This window comes from Lucilia cuprina, chromosome 4 (genome assembly GCF_022045245.1).
Source record: "Lucilia cuprina isolate Lc7/37 chromosome 4, ASM2204524v1, whole genome shotgun sequence".
Lineage (NCBI taxonomy): Eukaryota > Metazoa > Arthropoda > Insecta > Diptera > Calliphoridae > Lucilia > Lucilia cuprina.
Window position 1 is genome coordinate 3086496 of NC_060952.1, and position 27795 is coordinate 3114290.

The 27795-nt window shown below is 27.1% G+C and overlaps 1 protein-coding gene across 2 annotated transcripts in view; it reads left to right on the forward strand.

Annotated features, from left to right (window-relative positions):
• LOC111690484 (protein Skeletor, isoforms B/C) overlaps window positions 1-25288 on the forward strand; it is a 41084-nt gene extending 15796 nt beyond the window's left edge. The window contains exons 2-13 of one of the 2 annotated variants that reach the window (XM_023452969.2): window positions 2841-2917; window positions 3405-3556; window positions 17081-17192; window positions 21559-21777; window positions 21845-22045; window positions 22811-22831; window positions 23111-23435; window positions 23507-23721; window positions 23776-24047; window positions 24116-24246; window positions 24768-24931; window positions 25019-25288. In XM_023452969.2, coding sequence (XP_023308737.2) covers window positions 2841-2917; window positions 3405-3556; window positions 17081-17192; window positions 21559-21777; window positions 21845-22045; window positions 22811-22831; window positions 23111-23435; window positions 23507-23721; window positions 23776-24047; window positions 24116-24246; window positions 24768-24931; window positions 25019-25189 — 2060 coding nt within the window. In that variant the 3' untranslated portion in view covers window positions 25190-25288. The remainder of the gene's footprint in view (window positions 1-2840; window positions 2918-3404; window positions 3557-17080; window positions 17193-21558; window positions 21778-21844; window positions 22046-22810; window positions 22832-23110; window positions 23436-23506; window positions 23722-23775; window positions 24048-24115; window positions 24247-24767; window positions 24932-25018) is intronic. The other variant, XM_023452970.2, reaches the window with a different exon arrangement.
• The last annotated feature ends 2507 nt before the right edge of the window (window positions 25289-27795 follow it).

Consider the following 27795-nt stretch of genomic DNA (forward strand, 5'->3'; position numbering starts at 1 on the left):
TAGTCTAGTCTATAGTCTAGTCTATAGTCTAGTCTATAGTCTAGTCTATAGTCTAGTCTATAGTCTAGTCTATAGTCTAGTCTATAGTCTAGTCTATAGTCTAGATTAGTCCATGATACAACCAAAACCCATTCGTTTATGAAATCCTCTATTTCAGCTTTATTTTAATAAATATCAGTCCTTATTATTCGTTAAATTTTAATAAATTCTGTTGCATTTAATCGGCTTTCAAACTTTTCGATATCGCTCGCTTATAATGGACAATACACTATATTGTACACCAATTTATATAAATCCATATATCATGATATGTACTATTTCAATTTATATTCGTAATTAAAGGATTATATCTGCATAAAATCTCCACATTTACTGAGTGTTTATATTACTCGTACAAGTACAAAACACACAAACAATAAAAAGCAACAAATTTCAGTGCGTATAAAAACGCAATAATACCAATAGACGCGTATGTGTAAACCAACTTTAATAGATCGAGATACTTGAAAATGTAAACAAATACATTTAAATAAATATTTGTATAAAACATTCGAAATTTATTCATATAGATTACATATACATACATACAAACATATGTATCGATGTGAGAAAAATCTCACACATACAGAGATTCCAATATTCATTTTATTTAACAACTCCACTTTAATTTCGTTCCGGTATTATTGTGTTTAAATCAAAACCACCCTCAATATTCAACCATTTACTTTATTAAAAGTACGATTTTATGAATGGGTGGGGAGAGGTATAGATATGATAAAAGTACTAGATGCTTTATATTTTTATATTTGTTAATACAGTTTATGTAGTTTCATTTGATACGGTTTGGGATAAAGACTTTACATTTATCTATTTACCCACTGTCATTTTCCAACCCATCCTGATTTTATTTTCCCCCTTTATGTTTGGTCCTTCGCTCGCATTATGTGATGATTTGAAAGTTGGATGCGTAAGAAAAGGGTTGTTCATGCTTCTGCGGCTGATTTTACAGTTGTTGTTATTGTTGTTGTGTGCTTGTTAGGACATTAAATACCCAGGCGAGTGAACGTTTTGCAAACTCTTATGGTTAGCTTTTTATGGTTATCTGGTATGTCTAGAAATATGGATCCGCTTATGTAAAATTTTTAAAAATTAAAACTTTAAAGTGTTCAATCCATCCGGAGTGTAGGCGATATTTATAGATAAGATATATATAAAATCTTGAGCTGATATATTTGAAATACTTTCGTAAGCTTGGTATTGAATTTCAAAAAAATCGGTGTAAATAAATACTGGGTTTGTTGAAATATTGCATATACGGTTTGATAATTTTTACTTTTGTTGTATTAAACTTTTGTCCACTGTTCAAACCCATCTTTTATTCTCTTAGTTCTCAGAAGGGAGTGAAAAGTTTTAATAGAAACCATAGTTACCAGTTAGTTGATTATTTGTTGTTGCTTTTTTCTATTTTTCTTTCCTTGTTTTTCGTCTAGATTATATTGTCATTACTTTGGATTATTAACAAATGTCATAATACCTTAATGCGATTAATTGCAAAGAATTATTTTATTCTCTTCCCCATTTTCTTATAATAAGTACGTGAGTTTTTGATCAATTGTGTTTTTAAAAAAAATATTTTGTTGTTGTTTGTTAATTTGTATAAATTAATAATGAGTTAAAAGACTTACTTAGTTACAAGTTGTTTTAGTTTAATGGTTTAATTTTAAAGATATCAAGACTTCTCTACAAAATCTCGAACATATACATATGTGTATGTAGTTTTCTATAAAATGTTATAACCCTTGTTTGAATTAAACTTTACTTGTTCATTTAGTCTGTGTCCACTAACAAAAATCCAAAGATTTCTATCATCATTGTAGCTATCAACAGTTCATCATTAAGTTGCGATGATACAAAATAAATTTTATATCAAATTTTAACAATCGTTTGAAATGGATAGAAACTTTTTCTCTTTCACATAATAATTCCTATTCAAATATACAACACTTTTCCCCCATTGTTTATTATGTAAGAACTTCTCGTGAAAGATTTTATCAATCGTATTTGAAATCTTCTGACTGCCATCATGTCTTCTAGTTGTTTTTTTATGTAGTAGCACTTGTTGTTTTTGTTACTATAACAACAATACCATTATGAGTGAGTGCTGCTGGCATCACGGTCTTTTCTAAATAAATATCCTGGAGCACGTATAGGCACGTGCAGGATTGATCCAGCGTGCACCACATTCAGATTAATGTGACTAGGCACATTAGTTCGATTTAATGCAAATTATTATTATTATTATCGTTATGCTTGAGTTTTTCTTCAATTTCTTTATTATACATTTTTTTTGCAACTTTCAATAAGCTAATGTTGTTTTTTATTTGCTGACAGATTTAGTGTTCAGTTGTCAGTCAGACTGTCAGTGATGTGTATTCATAGGTTTCGTAATTATTTTTTTAAATGAAATTTTTGAAATAAAAATTTTCGCAAGAGAAATTTTCTAGGAATATTTTGTTGTAATTTTTTTAAGTTAGTTATACAGTTAGTTAGCTAATTAGTAAGTTAGTTAGTGAGTTAGTTAGTTAGTTAGTTAGTTAGTTAGTTAGTTAGTTAGTTAGTTAGTTAGTTAGTTAGTTAGTTAGTTAGTTAGGTAGGTAGGTAGGTAGGTAGTTAGTTAGGTAGTTAGTAAGTTAGTTAGTTAGTTAGTTAGTTAGTTAGTTAGTTAGTTAGTTAGTTAGTTAGTTAGTTAGTTAGTTAGTTAGTTAGTTAGTTAGTTAGTTAGATTTATTATTTTGATTTAAATTAAACTAATATTTTGTATTCTTTCCTGAAAATTTCAGCTCATGGGCGGGCACCACCTGAGCCCTATTACGGTCGTTTCATCGGACAGTTTACAAATTTTGCCCATGGCATAAAGGTGAGTATCCCAAATCCTCTTAAAACATTAGTACACTGAAAATAATTCATGCCCAACTTTACAAAAAAAAAAAAACTTTTTTCGTAATATGTATTTACAAAAATTTCGTGTATAATACGAAATATTATTTAATAAAAATCTTTATTTTTACGAAAGTACGAAAACCTTTCGTAAATTTTTTTCTTAAATTTTAGCAAAATTAAACATGACATTAATTATATTATCATTAAATAAAACTACAACATTTTTATAAAATAAAAGAAAATGTATAATATAATTTACTAACTATTTTCATTAAAATAATGAAAAATTCGTGTGAAGAATAATTTTTATTTCGTATAATTTCCTATATATTACGAAAGAAACAACGAAATATTCGTACAATGTACGACATTATTCGTATATATTAAACATGGATTTTTTCAGTGTTTGTATTTTAATACAAATATATAAATTAATGGTTTCATTTTATATTTATTTGCATAAGGGTTCTATTTATGCTGTGGATGAATCAACATTATTTATCAAATCATTTGCATATGATGGTACGGGACCGGATGCATTCTTTTGGGTGGGTAAAACACCACGTCCAAGTCCAGAGGGATACATAATACCTTACCCAGAGGATTATACAGGAATGTAAGTAAAAAAAAATAATTTTAACTTCACATTTTTTAGAACAGACATACTTACCAATAAATTTACATAAGTCTGCTGACAGGTTTTTTTCCTTTTCAACTCTTTTAAACGAGTCTACATATATACTTATGTATGTATATGTATTTTAATGCACTTTCCATTATGTTCGAGTTGACGCGCATTTCCGTTCTTTATTTTATTTATTTTTTTATATAAAATATATAGAATTTTGCATTTTTTACAAGTGTATGAAAAAGATTCACAATAAAAGCTGAAAAAAAAATAAATTTTTGGTCGAGATGTTGATGAGGGTGTATTCGTTTTTGTTTTTTCCCAGTATGTGGTTTATATTTTTGTGTGTTTTTTTTTTAAACCAAGAAAACAATGTTTTATTTTTTTTCCAATTTAAAAGAAAAATTTTAAATAAAGTAAAAAATATACTTTAAAAATCCATTTTCTTTCCGTCCAATTTATACTTTAGTCAAGTGTGCCAAAGAACGTACATCTTAATTGCAGTTACTTTAAAGAATGAAATTATGTTTTTTTTAATAGTAAACGATAATTTTTCATTTGAAATTCTTCAACATCAAAATAGAGAAAACTAAAAAAATTTTCGTATAATTTGTTATATTTATAACTTTTGTATTTTTTGATACAATAAATGCTTTTTATTTCACTACTTTAAATGTATGTCTGTCATAAAGTGTTTTATGGACATTTTATCTTAATTTTAGTGCAAAAAATCAACTTGCTCTTGAATAAGTGTGTATGTATGTATATAGACATCTTGTAGTAGTAATAAGTACTATATGGTAGATTTGTTGCAAATGTGACAGATCTAAGTGTGTGATACGGTTATTATTCATTCATTCATTCGTTCAGTCATTTCATTCTCATTCAACAAATCACACTCTCCACACCATTATACCCCGCGTTACGCACGGTTAACAATCAAAACCACTTTTAAAAATTAAAAAGCATTTTTCATGTTCACATTACAAGTTAATAATACTTACTTGTAGAAACATACGTACATACATACAAACATGTACATTCTGTCACACATATAGAGAAATCTACAATTTTTCAATTCTGAAATATTTTCATTTTGCTTCATTAGTGAGGAAAATCTGATGAAGGTGAATGTGAAAAAATAAATGTTTTTATACTTATGTAAAATATAATAGTTTATAAAAAATGTAGAAAAGAGGAAAACAAATGACATTGGGATTTTAAAATTTAAAATTTTATTTTAACAAATAATTTTCTATTCAATATTTAATTTAATAATATTGATTAAACTTGTTTTAACAACAATTTGAATAAGTATTGACTAGATTATAGACTGGACTATAGACTAGACTATAGACTAGACTATAGACTAGACTATAGAGTAGACTATAGACTAGACTATAGACTAGACTATAGACTAGACTATAGACTAGACTATAGACTAGACTATAGACTAGACTATAGACTAGACTATAGACTAGACTATAGACTAGACTATAGACTAGACTATAGACTAGACTATAGACTAGACTATAGACTAGACTATAGACTAGACTATAGACTAGACTCTAGATTAGACTTTAGACTAGACAATAGACTAGGATATACACTAGAATATCTCCCTTTATTGAAAATTGTGGAGTTTCATAAAAATGACAGACTTTAAATAATCTAAATGAATTGCAGACGAAAAATAGTTAAACATTTGCAAATGCTAAATGTTATTAATCCACATATTTATTCCATAAATACCAAAAACAAATATGGCCATAACACTAAGCAATGAATTCAAAATTATTTCTTAACTTTTTCGTCCTAATTGTTTTATGTATTTACTTTTTTGTTGTAACCTTTTGTTATAAATTTAACTCAAGGCAATTTATTTTTGTAAAAATATTTGAGTACAAGTAGCAAAATGTACTCGTTTGAAAAATACAAGTGTATACAAGTACATATTATGAGAGACATTCGTAAGATGTCCTTAATCCTTTAGCTAACTAGTTAATTGTTGTCATTTTGAGTACAAAAAGAAAGATTTTCATCAAGTTGAACATCATGACAAATTATGTGTGTGTATGTTTATGTATATAAAAGGTGCGTGTAAATGTTGCTTCTCGTTCTCTTAAAAAAGAAAAAACAAAATGTCATATAATTTTAATCCATTCTTTATCACTTGTTGTTTTTTCTCTAGGTTTTTTGTTTTGTTTAGTTATTTTTTTTTTCGTCTCATTTTGGCATTCATTTCACTTAATCTTTTGGATTAAAATGACATTTTCTTTTGTGTTTGTATAAGAAATCTGTTTCTTATTTTTAAGATTCTCTAATAGATTGACATTCATTTTTTTGTTAGCAATAACTAAATATAAATTCACAAAAAAAAAAACATCTAGTTGTTGTAAATTGTTACAATCTTACATCTGGTTTTTCTTAAGGCCAACTAAAGTTTATGTTGTAGTACACATAAGTATGTGTGTATATTTATATGTACATATCTTCCTACCTAAGCTTAACAAGTCCCTTTTCTCCAACAAGGATATTTTTTAGTTCTTTTATTTTTTGTAATTCAGCTTATGTTTGAGTGTATACATTTGTACATATATTCGATGATAATCGTTTCACTTTATACATTTTGTTGTGTACAAACATTTTGTTGTATTTTTTTTATGAAAATATTTCTGTATAAAAATATATTTCACATTCATACGTATGGATTTATGTACACTCACATGTTGATTAAGAAAACAAATCATAAAAATTCTATAAATCCACGTATTTCACAGATTGAATAGTTTCAAATATGAATATTCTTAAATTCACGCACGTACATTGCCTTATAGCTTCGATTTCCAATCCTATTTCATAGCTTGATTAAGTTTATGTTAAAAGCATTTTAAATAAAATTAAGGAAATTTCTTTATCATTTTTAAACATTTAAGTTAAAAATTCGAAAAAAGTCGAATCGCTTAGACCAAGTTATAGCTTTGAGATTCAAGATATTGGTGTCTGAATTAAAATTTTGTTGGCTCGTGTTATCGATTAGTCTCATAGACTTTTCTTTTAGTTATTCGAATAACTGGTATATGAAATAGTACATATATTAGTCTATTGATTAGTCTTTAGGTTAGAATATAGTTATTTTAATTCTTTGTAGTCTTTTGAAAAATATTATAGAATTTCCTCTCTTTTAACATACATATATAAAGAACAACGTACGCGTTATAACCAAAAGTAATGATAATAGTGTTTCAAGAATTTTGAACATATATTTCTGACCGATTTTGTTTGGTAGAATACTCCAAGTTTTGGAAATCGGAGATATTTTGCAAAAAGCATCACAATCTGAAAGCATTTAGAATTCTCCAAGTTGAACGATACAATAATATAATTTAATAGTAATCATACGCCTTAGAGTCCACTACCTATTTTAAAAATGCCTTTTTAAGTAATTTAAGTAAAAATTATATATCATGTTCTCAATTTTTTTATTATTAGATATATTTTTATTAACAAATAAAGTAAAAATAACCTAAACAAAAATACATTAAGTCCTTTCATTTCATTTAATATCTAGACAAATACAAAAAATATTAAAATCAAAATAAAGGAAATGCGGAACAATGGCAAAAAAGAACTTTTTGTTGCTGCATTAATAATTCCCAAAATTGTATTGATGTTGTAGCTGTTGTTGTTGTCTAATGTAAACGACTTTAATGCGTTCCATTGTTGATGCCACGTGTCGGGCTTTATTAGTTTGTTCATACACTGTAATTCTGGTGTCAGGCGAGAACATGAAAAACACCCATCATGGGCGGTTGGGTTTTTAGTCGGTTGGTCGGATAAATGAAATGAATGAATAGTAGATAGTCAGACGGACAAATATACATATAAACATCCATAAATATGAAGAAACGGACGGGCGTTCAACGATTGATGATTGCACGCTTTTACGCTTTTACATGCATTACTCATCATGCCAACAAATAACTTTACAACAACAACCACGTCGTCTACTTTATTTTACTTTACATTATTATTTTTGTTCTTATTGTAGTTGTTGTTGTTGCTGTTCCAGTATTATTAAGTATTTTCCTTTTAGCATAAAAAGTATTCCACAACAACAATAACTTCAATGGCAACAGGATTTCTATAGATATTTTTTTTGTTGGAAAGGACAAGACATGTTACGTTACGTATACATTTATTTTTTTTTTCTATTTTGTTTTGTTTTTTTTATTATTAAATTTCATATTTTACATTTCCTTTTGTGATTGCTTTCTGCACTATGCATTAGAATGGATGATTTAGCATGGACCTAATAAAATATAAATGTATTTTTTTTTTGTTTTACCTAAACAAATTTATTTATTAGTAATGATAAAAATACCTTTTTTAGGATTTTTCCTTTTCAAAAGATTATACGATAATAATTTGGTTAAATCTTTGTACTTTAATCTAAACTTTTTAAGTCGCATTATAAAGGGACCTTCCTAATAAATATGCGTGAATTTTTCGATAAAAATCAGTGTATGTAGGTAAAAGAAAATAGTGTTATTGTGGAAAATATTATATATAAGGATACAAATAACATGTCAATTATGTAATAATATCAAATTTACAAGTAATATGAGTATTAATAACTATAATGATGATAAAATAAATAAAGTTTGAATAATTTTAAATAAAATAAATCAAAGAAAATTTGTCACGTATTTTGTGTGAAGGGGATTCCCAAATTTTCAATGCGATGTTATTAGATATACAATCTATATGATTATTATAATAATTAAGGATTTTCATTTTAACCATTAATAAACTGTGCAACCTGTGCATGTTTCCATTCTAGCAATTGACTTGTATGTAAATTGATTTGCACAACCCTTATAAGTTTGAGCGACTATTTAGACTGGCAAACTTGCGCAAACACATCATTTTCTAGGTCGATTGTTCGTCTGTCCGTTCATCTGTGTGTCCACACAAAACTTGGACGCACTTTACAAGTCGCTATTTTCATGGTAAAAATAGGTCAATTATATCACCTAGCATCCATAAAATCTGACACCCAGAATCAGTCTTTAGATCTCATAATCATGTTAAATGTTTTATATAATATTAAAATAATACTGCCCATTTTCGTTATGATATTCTAGCACCACACAATGTTCCGTTCCCCTTAAAGGTAAAGAATTTACTTATAGGTATAAGTATCATGATAAAATTCTGTATAACGAAAATTGGCACATATAGTTTTTGTATAAGTATAATATGAAAGATCGGCCCTTTAAAGGGGGGTGGTATGGAGGCAAGGGTCAATGCCTCCATACCACCCCCCTTTAAACGTCCAAAATTTACTTATAACCATTACCCAGCAAAAAAGAACTTCCAAAGAAGTGAAAAAGAAGTAGAATTTACTCCATGGAAGTACTGAAAAAGACCAGAAGAAGTTATGTTTTAACACCGGCTTGCCATAGGATGGATATCCTTTTTATTTGATTTCATATTCATTCTCAGGAAGTAATTTTTATGTTCTTTTTTGGAATTTATTAGAAAGTAAAATTGTATTATTATTGAATACAACTAATTTAATTTAAAAATTTTGATGCAAAAAATATACCTTAAATTTAAATAAAACGGATACTTTTCGCTGCTTTGCACATCAATAAACATAACTTCCACAGAAAGTAAAAAATTTACTTAGTGCTACTTTTGATAGTGATAGTAGTAGTAGTACTTATTACAAACAATTTCTGCATAACTAACTGTTACATATAAAAATATGAACATATATCATATACTCAAATTAATAAAGGGTCGGCCCATATTTGACCCTAACTCCCTCTATTTGCAAATTGGTTTTTTACCAATAATATGCTTAAATATTTTGGAATTAAGGTAAAATTTAACATAAATCAAATTTTTTTATTCTAAAGTTTATAATATCCATTTCCTATATTAAAACTTAAAACGAAATGTGTACATATTTCCTCCTTTACGCTATAGTTCTTTTACATCAATTCAAGTCAATTAAATTTGAGTTTGTCCTACTGAAAACACATTTTCAAGTGTCATGTTTAATTAACAGATATCAACATAAAAAAGGACCAAAAACCTAAATAAAAAGTTTCGCTTTTTTATGCAGAATATATAATTTGCATTTGAAAACAAAATAATAAACGCTTAACAATACAAAAATAAAAGAGCAAACTGCATCAAATTTTTAGAAACGGAAGAGGGGAAAGATGAAAAGGAGTTTTTTTTGTTAAAGTCCTAAATACAGATGGATTGTTATGGCCTCATCCTTGATAAGTTAATGTCTCTATGAATGACAAAATTTTATGGTTTGTTAGTATATGTATGTGTAAATTTTTTATTAGATAATATCCTTTGGTTCATGCTGTTGTTTGTTGTTATTGCTGATGTTGAATATTTAATGTTGTTGGAAGGATAGGGTGAATGGTTTGGCTGTTTGTATACAAGTGTAAAACGTGAGTAACAACGTGACAATAGATGCACTCGGCATAAGTAATTAAATTAGAATTTTACTACTTCTCTCCAATAGCGACAATAGCGGACGAACAAAAAAAAAAAGAAAAGCCAAAGGATGAAACGGGGAACTTTTATAAAGACTACTTCGCACTGCACTAACATCCTGCTTAAGAATTGCTCGCAATGTAGTCATGACTACGTTTTATGTCTACTCCCCATGAATATTGAGAAGATTTAATTGTTCTCTTCGTTGTCAGCTTTTAGTCGGTACAACTTTTTTTATATTTTTTTTTTTTAATTTACATTTTAAATTGAATTTTTTTTAAATTTGAAATTCAATCCACAAAAAGACTGATTTATGTAAATTGCATTTAGTTGACAAAGTTCGGAGAGAGAGAAAAAAAGTTTTGAAATGTATTTTTCATTCCCAATAATATTTCAAAACTAAAACAGTTTTTCGAAATACAATTAGATAAAACTAAATAATTTAAAGTTTCAGAAACACAATAAGAAATGGTGTAAAACTAGTTGTTTAAATAAATTTAAAATTTTAAATACCTTAAATTTTCTATTGTCTCTTAAAATAGGATAAATAATGACCAAATTATTTTGAAAAATTAATAACTACATAAATACTTTATTACTTGTATATTCTGGTGATATTTGCCAATAACAAGCATGACTGATGATGTGGGATTGCACGACTAAGTGTATGAAGTGAGTGGGTACTAGTATGTCCTGACATTTTCGTCATCTTCAACATTTTTACCCAAATATATGTATGTATGTATGTGTGTATGTATGTATGTATGTATGTATGTATGTATGTATGTATGTATGTATGTATGTATGTATGTATGTATGTATGTATGTATGTATGTATGTATGTATGTATGTATGTATATATGTGTAAACAATTTTTAAGGGTGACAAAAAATAATAATTCATTACAAAAAATGAGTTTATTAACAAACTACATAATGATGACGATGGTGATGCATCATCATAATAATCATCATCGCCAATACAACGAAATACATATTTAGCCACTTTCACGCTTTTAATGTCACAAATGGGAGGCGGAGGAGTAACAAAAATGTCTAAAATAAAATGACACCCTTAGAAAAATAACACGCAATCCATGTACTGGTATTGAAACACGTTCTCTTAAACATGTCAATGATACTCTACACTCGTATGAATGTATGAATGATAATGACAGTGAACATAGAGCGACAGACAGACAGAAGGATAAGACAATCATCACATAGCTAGAGCGTTAGAGTTTTAAAGTCAGCAACAGGCATAATTTCGAAAATGCTGAAAAATTAAATTAAACAAGTACTTGTCACAAGTATATAATGGAAGAGTCTTTAGATTTTATTTAGAACCAGATGAACTTTTATTCAGTTTTCAAAATTTAATTATTTTAAAGGAGTTTTTTTTGGGGAGTTTTCTGTGATTAATATTCAAGTACTTTTAAAGAGTTATTTCTTTAATATTGAATTAACCAGAATTCTACAGCTTTGTTAGTAAATTGTGATCCTAAACTTGTTTTTCATGAGATTGTACAAAATATAAATTTTTATAAATTAATAACTGGTCGGATTAGGTCCATATCGAATAGCGAGGTAAGCTGTAATTTTATCTCAAATATTCATATCTGGAGTATCATCTGTGTTATCTACTACTAGTTTTGTGACTTCAGTGGACATTTTATTAAATTTCTTTAACATTTAACAGTCTTTTACTTTAAGTTCAGGAAAGCTCAACATCAAATAAAGTATGATTTATCGCACCCGACTCCAATATCTATCGTTATTCAGACACTGTGAATGAGAATTCCATAATTGTGTTTATTATCTAACATATAGAAAATATTTTTTTGAGATTTATATATGGAACTTAAAAAAACTCACTTAGGGCGGATTTTTCTGATAATGTTAATCTTAATTCTTTCGTTAATATATGTTTCGTGTTTTTCAGTAATCTGTAAGGTTACTTATTATTTTAGTTTAACTGAGTGTAATTGACCAATTAAACCTAAGTTATAAGTGAGAACACACAATCAACAAAAACAATAATATAATGAATTCGGAAGGAGAAAAATTTAATATTTAAGAAAAAAGTAATTTTCTGATTTTATTTTATATTTTTATTATAATTTTTCTAAAATTTTATATTTTACAAAAGTGATGCTTGCAAAAAAACAGCTGTTCATTGTTTATGTTTTTGACTGAAAAGTTAGCAAATACTAACTAAGTTAACTGATCCTAGATCCATAACTGAAACACACAATCATCGGTTAAAGTCCGCCTAAATTTGTTCCGAGTTTAATCTAACAGCAAGTAAAGCCTAGTTTAACTGAGCAGTAAGAAACCCGTCCTTTGTGAAATATTCTAAAATGTCTTACACTGTGTGGTCAACTATTAAAGTTTTGTTATAAAATTTCATATTTCTAAATCAAAATCCTTAAGAAGGTATTCTAACTATTTAAACAGCTGATAAAAAACTCTCTTAATTTACATCCATTGTAAAAATTGTGTTTAAATTAAATAACAATACGTTCCTTTCCATTTCTGCTAACAATAATGTAATGATGCCAAAACTCATTATAATTAAAACTCTTTTTTTATTCTATATACATATAGTTTCTTTTCGGAAACATTAAACATTTACACTCACTCTCATTAATTACAAAAGATTTTGAAGGAAAGAGAGAAATAAAGATAAATAAAGTACTAAATACACATAGTATTTAACACCCCCTTTTCTGGTATTTGTTTTTTTTTTCACTATTTTCACAATATTGTACATTCTGAGTCCTTCGGTAGAAAAGTTACTCTTCGTAGTGATTAGTAGAATGACTAATGAAACATTAATGAGCGCTGACTGGTTGACTGACTGAGTGTGATAAAAAAATGTAATATTCTTGTTGTTACTGCTGCTACGACTGCTCAAATTGCTCTTATAGTTGTAGTATATATGGTACTTGTTGTGATAGTTGTTGCTGCTTGCAGCTGCATTTTATGTTAATGATAATGAAAATGTACCTTAAATATTTTATAGTGTGATAATTGCAATTGGTGGCATCACAAAGTTAAGTGATTCATAAATAACTTAAAAAGTTTCACATATACACACATATAATTTACTTGTAAAAAAGTAATAAAATTATAAAATAAAACTTTTTGTTAAAATTTTATTTATATGAAAAGTGGCAAAAGTATTGTAAACTTAAAATTTAGTAAAGTGTAATTTAATGATTCTGAAATTACATTTGATAAATGTAGACAATAAGAATATTTTTATAATTTCCTAATTCAAAGTTTCTATACCATTATCTTAAATATGTGCTCTTAATTGCTCTCTTGTTAAAAAAATAATTAAAAATCGTATTCCAACTACAAATATTTTCTTAGATCAACCGGAAGACTTAACTAGAATTATTATATTTCAGTTAAATGACTTTAAAGAAATATAAGCTTATAATTATTTGTATATATTTCTAAATACAACAAGATTAAAAGAACTGAGTAACAATTGTTATACTAAGTGGTGACTACTTTTTTTCTTCACCGCTGCTGCTCAAGGCCTTTTAAAATAATTGGTTTTATAAAGGGAAAAATAAATAGAATAAAAAATATTTGTATATAACAAATATAAAACCGGGTTTCTTGTTTATGCACTAAACACTTTTCACTCTCTACTTTTGCCTCTGTTCATGTATACAGTTTTTTCCTTTTTTTCTTAGTTTCTTTCATCTTTAACCTAAAATAATGTCAAAATGATAAATAATATAAAAACAGAAAAAAAACATTAACAAATAAATAAACAGCAAACTAGAAATCAATAAAACAGCTAGAAAGCTAAAGAAAAAAAGCAACACAAATTTCTATAATACAACTGATAAATTTTTCTATTTTCATTATTTTTCCTTTCAATATCAAATAAGAAACAGCATCAACAACAAAAATACAAATAAATGAAAAAAAATCTAATAGTATTGATGTTTCTCTTTTATTTACACACTTTTGTATTGGTGTGAATCTGTGTATGTGTGTTTGTGTCTAGCAAAGTAAACAAATCTTTTGCAAAACTTTGCAAATTTCCTCCCAAAGGACTCAATTGACAAAAGTGACAACTATTATATGTTTACATATACTCGCTCATTCACTCAATTATACGATACAATATCGGCTGAAATACTATCAATATTTATACACAAGTAGTGGTATTGGAATATTTCAGATAAAATATGAAAACTATTGGGGTTGTCATAGCATCGAATTTAAATTTATTAAACCAATTTTATTTTCATTCACAATTCTGATAATGAATGTATTCTGTGACAATTGCGTATAGATGTATAGCGTAATACTTTCGCTTTATTTCCGATATAATATATAATATAGTTCTTTGCTCAGTTGTAATTAAAAATTTCAATATTATAGGGTAATAGTATTCATATGAAGTAAAATCATTTGAATCATCGGATCAGAAATTATAACGGTTTTTAATTTTGATTTTTTATTCAAATGCCTTTATAGATGACTAGACTATAGACTAGACTATAGACTAGACTATAGACTAGACTATAGACTAGACTATAGACTAGACTATAGACTAGACTACAGACTAGACTATAGGCTAGACTATAGACTAGACTACAGACTAGACTATAGACTAGACTATAGACTAAACTATAGACTAGACTATAGACTAGACTATAGACTAGACTATAGACTAGACTATAGACCAGACTATATACTAGACTATAGACTAGACTATAGACTAGACTATAGACTAGACTATAGACTAGACTATAGACTAGACTATAGACTAGACTATAGACTAGACTATAGACTAGACTATAGACTAGACTATAGACTAGACTATAGACTAGACTATAGACTAGACTATAGACTAGACTATAGACTAGACTATAGACTAGACTATAGACTAGACTATAGACTAGACTATAGACTAGACTATAGACTAGACTATAGACTATAGACTAGACTATAGACTAGACTATAGACTAGACTATAGACTAGACTATAGACTAGACTATAGACTAGACTATAGACTAGACTATAGACTAGACTATAGACTAGACTATAGACTAGACTATAGACTAGACTATAGACTAGACTATAGACTAGACTATAGACTAGACTATAGACTAGACTATAGACTAGACTATAGACTAGACTATAGACTAGACTATAGACTAGACTATAGACTAGACTATAGACTAGACTATAGACTAGACTATAGACTAGACTATAGACTAGACTATAGACTAGACTATAGACTAGACTATAGACTAGACTATAGACTAGACTATAGACTAGACTATAGACTAGACTATAGACTAGACTATAGACTAGACTATAGACTAGACTATAGACTAGACTATAGACTAGACTATAGACTAGACTATAGACTAGACTATAGACTAGACTATAGACTAGACTATAGACTAGACTATAGACTAGACTATAGACTAGACTATAGACTAGACTATAGACTAGACTATAGACTAGACTATAGACTAGACTATAGACTAGACTATAGACTAGACTATAGACTAGACTATAGACTAGACTATAGACTAGACTATAGACTAGACTATAGACTAGACTATAGACTAGACTATAGACTAGACTATAGACTAGACTATAGACTAGACTATAGACTAGACTATAGACTAGACTATAGACTAGACTATAGACTAGACTATAAACTAGACTATAGACTAGACTATAGACTAGACTATAGACTAGACTAAAGAGTAAAGAGTTTGAATCAGTAAAACTGAAAGAGTGACCTTAACTATATATAATAAAGTATTATTTCTATTATTAAGTACTTTTTTGAAACACTTCATATCATTTAGGTAAATATAGACATTTCAAGGGTAAATTTACTTTAATGATACATTTATAAAAATCCTCACGCTCACTCGCACAAATTCAATACAAAAATTTCAAATCTTCGAAACACCTCTTAACACTGTGCCTTTGGGCCATTCGTTTGAACAATGATTGATATTAAATCATTCATACACTTAAATCAACAAACATGTTGATTTTTCAGGTTACCAGAAGTTAAAAAACCAGCAAATAATATTTGTCCGTCCTTCACTCCAACTGTCTATTAGTCTACAAAGTTGTTTAATCATCTATGTTTATGGTCGTTTTGTTTTGAGGGTTGTACAAGTTTTGGGATTTTTATCTTAAATATATGTATGTAATTGCAAAACGAAATAATAATAATAATAATAAAAATCTTTAATAATGTTGATGTCTACAAATGATGTTTTATGTCAATATAATGAAAGTTTCTCATTTATAATATACGAATACCTTTTTTACCACCACCAGCTACTTCTGGCATCATTATGAACAACATCATTATATCCAAATGCCTTGAATTGGGTTTTCATATTAATTTCAATTATTTGCCATAATGTGGTGTATTTTTTTTCTTCTGCGTCTTTTTAACTCGTACAATTCCATCGTTCATCTATTGTAAATATTATTTTCATTTTAAAATCTCTAGAGGAATCTCTTGAGATTAAAAAGTACGAGTATTAAAATCAAAAACATCAATTGTTAAGTTCGTATAAATTCAAGTTTTTTAACACTGACCAATATTTGAATATAAGAAAAATTGAAAAAAAAATTATAAACATTATTTTAGAAATTTTATAATTAAAAATTACCTTTTAAATTCTTTGTAAATTCGATTACAAAATTTCATTAAGTAACTGACTTTTTAATTATATACACCCTTTATGTGTTAAAAATGCAAATATGAAAACTTTTCTTTTTTAAAACTCTCACTAATTACAATTAATTTTATTTAATGCCATAAATTACAATTAACGAAAAACAAACAAAAAAACAATTAATTTTTTAAATGTTTGCATAAATAAAACATAAATTTCGAAAAACTTTTACTTTAAATAAAAACACTTCTAACATTTGCAATATATATTTTTTTGTATTTTTCTTTTTGCAGTGATCCCCCCATATTAAAGGCTCACAATAATACGGACATCATACTGCGTCTGCCTATGGGAAAAAGGATTAAGGATATAAGATGGCTCTCAGTATGGTGTAGACGTTTCACGGTAAGTTAAATACTATTGTTGTGGTTTTCATTTTTTCATACATTTATTCTTTCTTTATTATCATTTGTATCTTTTTTCGTATATTTGTTCTTCATTATGTTGTGGTAGTTAGTTCAGTTTTATTTAAATATAAAAAATTGTTTAATACTGAAAGAAAATTTAATATTTTTAGTTTTAATGAGGTAGAACAATTGTAACGGCTTTTAAACTGTTAACATTTATTTATTAAAGATTTCCCATTAGAATTTAATTTATAATTTTCGTATTGCAATAAAAAATTGGGCTTCTTTTCGAATGTAGCTTTAGAGTATTGAGGTCCTTTTATAAATAAAGACCATTTAGTGTGCCAAAAGCTTTAAAGTCACCTTAACAAGGTGATGAAATTCGAGAGAAGTACTTAAAACGTTCGTTTGAAATAGGGATCTAGGTTAGTTCTTAAGACGAGCTAAAAAACAAATACTTTACATAACATTATTTAAAAGTCATTACCATACTACTTGTAAGTAATGCAGTCGGTTGGTTGGTAATCGTAATAGTTTGCTGAACGCAAAAGAAAACTCTCTTTCTTAGCGGTTAAAGCATCAACTTTCCTCCTGCTACCAATCCCGCCTTGGACAGGAGGAGCCTTGACAGATCCTTCTTGCATTGTCTGATAGACATTAACGATGAGTTAAACTCATATCACTTTTTTTACAGAAGTCACCATTTATTTTAGAACTATCGCTCCTAGAAGAAACTATGACTTTAAAAACTTTATCAAAGTCCGTGTGTGGGGTAATATAGTTGGATGGTTGGTTCACGATAAGTGGTAGTAGGCCTAACATCCTAGTAGGTCCTTATGTTTTTCAGCTCCAACATCCGGGTGAGCTAAGTCTTGCTGCGCTGCAAGCAGATATGGCCTTTATATGCAGATCTATAGGTAGAATGTGTATAGTACAATTTATAGCTATGTGTTTGACGGGATGTAATTACATCGAATAGTCATATGTATGGGCAATTTCATGTCAAGTGACCCAACATTTAAAAGCGATTTCATTCAATTTGGATTAAAACTAGCTTACAATCAAATTTTGTGTAACAAATGTACAAATAAATATAATGTAAATTCTCTCATGAGTTTGTTATAATAAAGTACATTTTCGTCACTATAATAACTCTATGTCCTTCATATATGTTTAAATAGTACAACATTATTTACTCGATTTTGGTCCTGAGTAGAGCTTTGTGCCAAAAAGCACATCACTTAGTGTAACTAAATCTGCATTTGTAACATTTAATCAAAATTGGTTCAATAAGTTTGAACGTTCAATAATTGGTTCAATAAGTTTGAACAAATAAAATTAATTTATCATAAATACCAATAAAAATAATAATAAAAAAATAAATAAGTGTTTTGTAATACAAAATTTGGTCACACTGTAATCTACGTAATGTATGTATGTAAGTTTTTATCATAAAGCCATATATTTTTAATTAAACTTATGACATATGAGTGTTTTAATTTTTAAAAGGAGAATTATTACTTTTACTTTTGATAAAGTTAACACTCAATTTGAAGCCTCTGTTATAAAAACTATTTCTTTTAAAAGTCAATTTTTTATAAAATTAATTTCGTTAAAAATATATTTAACACATTTCTCTACAAAGTTAATCTTATCACAAATTTCATCTCATAAATTTTAAACAAACTTTAATAATTATTTTCATTTAAATTATTTATTTGCCTTACTGACAACAACAAAAAAGAACGCATCTACAAAACAAAAACTTTCCATAGAATGGGAACAAAATACTTATTTAATAATGCAAAAAAAAAGGAAAAAATTGTGCAACCGCGCCCAAACACAAACTTTGTCCTTAAAATATGTATTACAAAATAAATACATACTTACATATGTATGTATTTCACACTAAATATTCGTAAAACAAAATAGAAGAACAAAAAATTACCAAAAACCACAATTTTATTTTTTTTACTATAAAAACAAGAAACATTTTTTTTACAAAAAAATATATATTAAATCCAACAAAGTAAATAAACAGAAATCAAAAAAGCAAAAATAGTCAGATCAGATTTTATAGTAGCAGAAGAAGCAGCAACAACAATATTTAATAGTTATACTTAAATCCTTTTGTTTTATACTGTTTTATTTATTTTTATGTTTTTTACTTTATTTAATAACCAACAATGTTTAAGAGAACAATTATTCATACACACACAGACAAAATGGCAACAAACAATAACTAAAAAATGAAAAAAAAGAACAATAAGAAAAGAAAAAGTGCAAATAGAAAAAGAAAAATCTGCATAAAATTATTTACGTTTAATTAGACAAAAAGAGTATGTATGTATGTACGTTTGTATGTCTGTAGTTAGGTATTAGTAAGGCAGAAAGGAGAATTGGCCAAATAAATATTTTAAAGATGGCGTCGTAGTCATCGTCCTCCTTATAAACAACAACGTTTTAGTTATAATAAAATTTACGGCAGACATTTTTGATTAATACAAGTGCTACTCTACAAAAAGTACTCAAAGAGTATATACTATATATGTGTATATATAAACACATACATATATGTGTAAATGTATATACAAATGTTTGGTATATACATAAATCTACAAATACTTATTTATTTGTTTATGTATAAAAATTTCTATACATATAAGAAAAATAAATACTATTAAAACACGCACACTGAAACACGGAAATAAAATTCCTTTGCTCTCAACTACTTAGAATGTTGATTTTTAAGAGAGAAAGAGCGTAAGTTCTATTTCACCACTAGCTAAATGGTGAAAAATTAAATACCACAAACTCGTACATATAAAAGTTTTAAAAGCTTTAAATAAAAAAACTGTTTCCTTTTTCTTGTTTATATGTTTGTGTGTGTTATTATATAGAATTATTTGGGAGTTATGTTCCTTTTTTTACTTTAAATCCCCCAAAATTGCGCGCGCACTTTGTTTTTTTTTGTTGAAGTTTTTATCTCCTTGAATCCATTCAAGTTTATTCAATACAAATACCATCGTGCGAGTTTGTATTTATTTATATTTGTTTGTGTATATAATCGTAATTAAAGTTGCATACATAAATATATTTATAAATCTAAAATGTATTTATGTACAAACATAAAAATACTTATACTCTTATGGTTATATTTATAAATATACCTACATTTGAACATACATATTAACACCATTTGTCACAGTCTGTGTAAATGATATTTTTTAAAATATTTTTGCAATTTTTGAAAGAAATTCTTAAGAGTTAATAACTATTTTCTTAAAATTTCATCTGTAGAATAAATTGAACACTTTCACCTGTGGTATCAAAAGTTCAATTTATAAATTTTAATTATAAAATGTTATGAAACTTCAAAATTTGTATTTAAAGTACAAATTTTCGGCGTTTGGACTAGTCACTAGTACAAAGTTTGTCTATTGACAGTAATCTATTATAGACTAGTCCAATGACTGATATTGCTGTATCTCTTATAGTTTTCGAGAAAAATAGACTTTATATCGGGTATTGGTAGGAAATAAAGATTTCGTTTGTTTTTGCTTTATCTATTACAGTTTTCGAGAAAAATGGACTTTTATATTTTTACTCAAAATATATGTTTTCAGTAGGAAATAAAAGTGATCACATGTTTCGCTTGTTTTTGTTATATCTCTTAAAGTATTTGAGAACAGACTTTTATGTTTTCACTTAAAATATCAGTTTTTGGTAGAAAATAAATGATCGCAAAATGTGTCTGTTCCTTTCTTAATGGACATCTACTGTCAAAATTTCGTGATTGTAGGTTCAGCCGTTTGGGCTGTGCGATGATGAATTAGTCAGTCAGTAAAGCTACTCTTTTATATATAGATTGTAATTGGATATTGGTCAATTACAAATTAGATACGAGTAAATGCAATTGAAAAACTTCAATTACAATTACAAGTAATTGTTATTAGTTAATGATCAATTACCCATTACAACTATATAATTGAAAAAAAAATTAATTTATTGAAATATACTTTTTATTTTAATTGGAAATGGTGTATTTACTTAAGTATTTATATACATACGTACCTACATACATATTTAAAATTGAATACTATAACATATTTTTAACATTATATTCCTTAAATAGATAACTACATAAATAAATATAAACTCCAATTTAATTTTTCTTATACATACAAACATTTATTATTTGTTTTAATTAAAAATCTTTTTGTTTTTTTTTTTTTTTTGGAGCAAATTTAATGAACAAATTTTTAACAAATACTTATACAATGTTAAAAGTATTTGCACAAGCATCATCTTTTAACAACTTCTATAAACTTACAAAAACATTCTGTCTCACTCTCTTTTTACAGGTTGATTTTGGTGAAGTTTTCATCCCACCGGGCTTAGATGTACCCAAGCCACGAGTTTTACCGGAATTCAAACGTTTAGCTCACGGTTTAAGGTCAAGCAATATCAGTGTCTTAGATGCCAAAACATTTTATATACCAAATCTACACTACGATGGTGCCGGACCAGATGCTTACTTCTGGGTGGGCAATGGTACCGAGCCAAATATTATGGGTATTAAGGTAATTTATAGAAAAAAGTAAATAAAATAAATCTTGAGATATGGAATTAATTTTGTAAATTTCTTAGGTACCCAATGAAATCGGTTCCTTAGAACCTCTGCGTGGTTATCAGGGAGAGGATATTGAAATTCAATTGCCCGGTTCTTTGACCGTTTACGATATTGACTGGCTTTCGGTTTGGTGTGTTGAGTATAGACATAATTTCGGTCATGTTTTCATACCTAAAGATTTAGATGTACCTCCAGCTTTAGGACAAACTAAAATTACCGTAAGTAAATTGTTTTTTGGAATTAGAAAAAAGAAAGATAAATCAAAATTTAGTAGAACACTTTAGGAGAAAATCTTACTGTTATTGGTTTTATTTAGAAAAATTCTGAGTGTACTTTTCCAAAGGTTTTATATAGGTAAAGAAATCTCTTAGAAGGCGTGATATATAACAGTTTTTAAACCTTTATCTTATAACCTTCTAAGAGAGAATCTGACGTAGATGTATTTAGAGCTACTACAACCAATAAAGTATACTCATGTTAAAAGGTTTTTTTTAACAATTAATCGGCCTGTGTAATTAGTACAATCCATAGTCAGATTTAAAGAATTTGGGAAATGTTTTATAAATATATCTAAACATTAGACAGTTGCTGGAATAATTTAAAATTTGCTCATTTTAGTGCTAAATCCTAAACCTATATAGTTTTAATTACCATTAGATATACCTTAACAAAAGCTTTCATAAAACATTTTAGTAATCTCAAAGCAATATGTGTTGAAATCTTCTTGAAAACCAAAACCTAGTCTAGTTTTCTCCATAACATGAAGTGTTCTAAAAATTTTAGTACCTTTTTTAGTTTTTACTTTAGTTTATCAAACATTAACCAATATTTACTAAAAACCTTTATCCTAAAATACATTTAAATTTGTATATTATTATATTTATAATTTTCTCTCTAACAATATCATGGACATTTTTTGCATTTCGTAACCAAACATTATGTATTTTTATCTTTTATCACCAACAAATATAAAAACTCATTAGCCTCCATGGTGGTATTCTCCTGTAAGTACTAGTAAATAGCATAGAATAAATGACTGGAAGTCGAAAATCGGCAGCTGTCAAACCTACAATTGACAGTTGTTGCTATATGTATGAAAAGAATAATTTTAAAATAAACTTCTCTTCACGTCATTTATTCTATGATCAATAGCTTAACAACAATAACACAAACATATCAAAATCAAACTAATAGAGCTCATTATTACAAACACAAAAACCCCTTTTTTCTTAGACCCCAAAAAATCTTAAATTAATTATTTATATTAAAATTTTACTTTTTAGACTACTACTACGCCACGTCCCTCTTACTCTAATTGTCGAGAATTATTGCCCAATAAACTACAAGTCAAATGGGAATTACAAGGAGAGTATATACAAATTGATCTGTATGGTCGCATTAATGAAGATCAATATATGGCCTTTGGTTTATCAGGGGCCAATGGTAGGGCCCAAATGTCTCAATCAGATGTAGTGGTGGCTTTCTATGATACCACTGCTCGAGTATTTCGTGCTGAAGATTATTTCCTATCGGATTTATCACAATGCGATGGTCAAAATGGTGCTTGTCCCGATGAAAGAATAGGGGCACGTAATGATGTGGTAGTTTGTAAGTTTTTTTTTTCCGTAATATGCAAAATTTCCTTACAATAACCATTTTCCTATATGTTTTCCTTAAAGTAAGTGGCGATCGTAAGAATGGTGTTACCACTATTAGATATAAACGTCTTTTGCAAACCAATGAAGCCATTTACGACGCTCCTATTCCCACAGATCGTGAAGTATCTGTTATAGCGGCCATTGGTCCTTTGAATAGTCGCAAAGAGGCTAATGCTCATTCCCATACTCCCAGCGATCACAATGTTGATGATATCAAAATTAACTTCTCTTCAAGGGTAATTTATTTGTTCGCTAATTTCAAATTTATATTACCCTGATTTTTTTTATAGAATGACAATACCTGCAAGACTTCCTTATACAGTGTTAAAGATGAGAGTGGCCCAGCTGCTTGGCCTACACGTAAAATCGAAAATGAATACACATTTACAGCTAGAATTGGTCCAACCGGTGGTAAGCGTGGCTACACACCCATTACTGGTGAACCCTCTTGGGGTATTGCTTGGTACATTAACGATTTACTGATACCCGAAATCACTGTGGAACGTGGTAAAACTTATGAATTCTTTGTGGAAGGTGGTGATAATCCCAGCCAACCTGCCAGGTGTGTTTTAAAATGAGATGTTTTTTTTTTGTTAAATTTTGAAAGTTTTTATTTCGCTTACTATTTAGATACCATCCATTTTATATTACTGACTCCCCTGAGGGAGGCATTGGCCAAAAGACTGGTTTAGAATTGACTAAACAAAAAGCCTATGCTGGCGTTGAATACGATGAAGATGGCAGTCCTATACCCACTGCGGGTAAGTTTTTAGTACAATTTTTTATTTTTTTATTATTTTTTTGTAACAAAATTAAAATTGTTGCTAAAACAAAAGGTACTTTTAAAATTTTCTATAACATTAATGTTCTTATTGAAGCAATAAACATAAAATTTCACATGTAGTGCCTATAAACGAAATTTTTTGTTCCTTAGTTTTTAGCAATGAAATTCGATATAAATAAGTTTCATTAAATTTAAATTCACTCATTCAAATTATATGAGGATCGGTCCAAAATTGACCATACCCCTCATACAAGGTCCCCTCCAAAAATAAAGAGTATAAACTTGAAATTCCCTACAAACAAGTTTATTACAAGTCAAAATCCCTTTACCGAATTTTATAACAATTAATTATATTCCTCATACAAGGCCCCTTCAGAAAATGGCCCTAACGCTCATTACTGACTTCAAAATACGAGTGCAGCATTGAAATCTCAAAAATCGGTTTTAGTTTTTTCTGAATATTGAATAATCTTAAAATTTTTTCTATCACTCTTTCAGCTGGTCGCTATTGTGAATGGACACACAAAACTATAGATCGTTCAGCAGAAATTGAAACCTTCGAAGAATATATGAAAACACTTAATTTAGAGTGTGAAAATGGTGAGCCGGGTTATCTTAATTGGACGGTACCCATGGATGCTCCCAATGTGCTGTACTATCAGGTAAGTTAGCAAAAATGTTAAAAAATTTTCAAAAGCTTAAAGAATTTAACAAACAAAAAAATCCTTAAATCCTTAAAACAAAAATAGTGCTTTACCCATAATCACTTGGGTTGGAAGATCAATGTTATCAATAATAGAGAATCAGCGGCTGCTGTACATCATTCCTCCGTTACCTATACAATAATACCCTGTCTATTGACAATAACCTTTAGCCTGGTTGTAAGAAAGACTTTAACACAATTACAATTTATTGCCTGATAGTAATTAAAAAAAATCCCATTAAATAAAAAACATTTTAAAATTTAAGTTAAAAAATCCTTTAGAAGAAATAACAGCAAATATAATAATAATTTAAAAGAGTTTTTCTGAAAAAAACTACAAGAAGAGTAAAGAAAAATTAGATAGAAAATTGTTTTTATTAAAAAGAAAAGAAAAAAGACATAATTAATATTAATTGTATTTAATATAAATCTGAATCTAATTTATAAAAATCTATGCAAAATTTAAACAGAATTAAAAAAATATTAACTAAAAAGTATTTAAAACAAAATAAAAGAAACTCGCATCAATTATTAGATTTTTAGGAACAAGAATTTTGGTGAACTTTAAAATTTTTGAAATTAAAAAAACAAAATTGAAAATATCAAAAAAAAAAATACAACAATAATAACAACAACCATACATATTTTGAAAATAAATATCAAATAACATTAACATAAGTAGCATATCATTTTATTTTATGAAATAAATTTTAATTTTATTTCAAGAAAAACTCGATTAAATTATTATTAAATTTTGTTAAAAGTTATAAAACGAATAACCAACTAAAAATTTAATAACAACCAGGCTAAATATCATCTAGAAAAAACATATCTTGACAATAATTATAAGATCAGTTTTATACTGATACAAAAATATAAAATCAAAACAAAAAATCAAGTAATAATGATAATAATTAAAAAAGAAAATATTAAAAAAGGCACAATTAGTTTTGGAATTGCAATTAAAGGCGATCGAAGGCAAAACAATAAATAAGAAAACTAATTCCTGGAATATTCTCGAATATTTCAGTTTTGCATGCAAAAATGCTTTAATTGTAATTCTCTATTTAGACTTTGTATTCGAGGGCTTAAAGAAATACTTACACATATACATAAATATTTTTTTTTTCTAATTGTAAACTTCAGCATGTAAGTTGTTTATTTTTTGTGTTAAAAACATAATTATAACATTTTTTATTTTAATAAATATTATTTGTAAACATATTGTTCTTTTTTATATAAATATATTTAATTGTTTTTTTATATATAAATATATATTTAGTAATAATATTAAAAACAAAAAAATCTATAAAAACACTTGTAAAATGTTTACTTAAGAATTAACTTTTTTTGTAAATATTAAAATGACAATAATGAAAACAAATAAAAACTGACAATAAAAACAGTAATAAATTAAAATGTATGTAAAAAATGGATAAGAAAATAATTGATCAATAAAAAAAAAAATATTTTCATCTTAAAATAAACATACATAATTAACTATAGAAAATTTAACAATAATTATTAACAAAATAATAAATTGTGCTCAATTATTTAAGTATTTTATGACAAAAACTATAAAAATTTAAAAGAAACATAATAAAAATTAAAAAAAAAATTATAACTATACATACAAAATTTTTTTTCTTAAACTAAAAAAAATACTTTTGCTGTTCTACTAACTTCTCTTTCACTCTCTCTTATAAAATCTAAACATACATATACACATATGTATAAATAAATTAATCTAACATCTTTATAAAATACATTAAAATATTCTATACTTTATAAAATAATACCTAATTAAACAGTTTAATGGTACTGAACAAAATCTGCGGTTGTTTTAAGCAAACATTTTAATAAAATATTGTTTAAGACCATTATAATTGATTAATTTTGTTATTGCCTTAATTAAACTGTTCTGTTTGGGTGAAATCTTTCTTTAGCAATTTGCCGGTGCTCTCTATTTAGTAAATCAATATATTTATAAATTTTTATTCAAATTCATTTTTCTTTTGAAAGTGTATAAAAGACAATAAAATGTTTACAGAAATTCTAATAAAAACAGCAAAAAATTAATAAATTAATTATGTATGTATTAAACAAATTTATGAATGTTTTGTACATATTTATATATTTGTATGTATTCAGAAGAATTAAAAGTTTAATATTTTTTTTTAGTTTTTATATTATATTAAAATAATGCAATGATTATGTAAATTAAAATTTTAAACAAATCTTAATAATTTTTAATTGAAAACTTATATTACCAAATTTTGCTAAAAATTCAATATTTCTATTGACTGATCAATAGAAAAGTCCATACACTAGTTCATAGACCAATCCTTAGATTAGTCAAAAGATTTATCAAATAACTAGTCCAAAAAAAAAGGCCATAGATTAGTTCATAGCCTAGGCCACAAACTAGTTCAGATATTAGTTCACAGACTGATTCATAGACTGGTCCATAGATTAATACATGAAATCGTATATAGACTTATACATGGGCTAATCAATCGTCTATATCATAGTTCCAAGACAAACAAATTCTTGGAACATTTTTGATTAAAAGTTTTCAAGTTTTGATTACAAGATAAACTTAACAAAAGACCTGAGGTTGAAAGCAAATTATTGGGCCTTTCACCGAATTATATTCCATTGAAAAGTGGAAAAATTTTTTTTATTTTTCTTTTTTAAATAAGAAACAAGTTGGTCGAGGCCCATCATATAATACCCTGCACTTGTTACAAAAATTAACATGTGATTAAGTTTTTATAAAATAAAACATTTAAGTTGAATTTTACCTTGCCTCAGATAATCTTA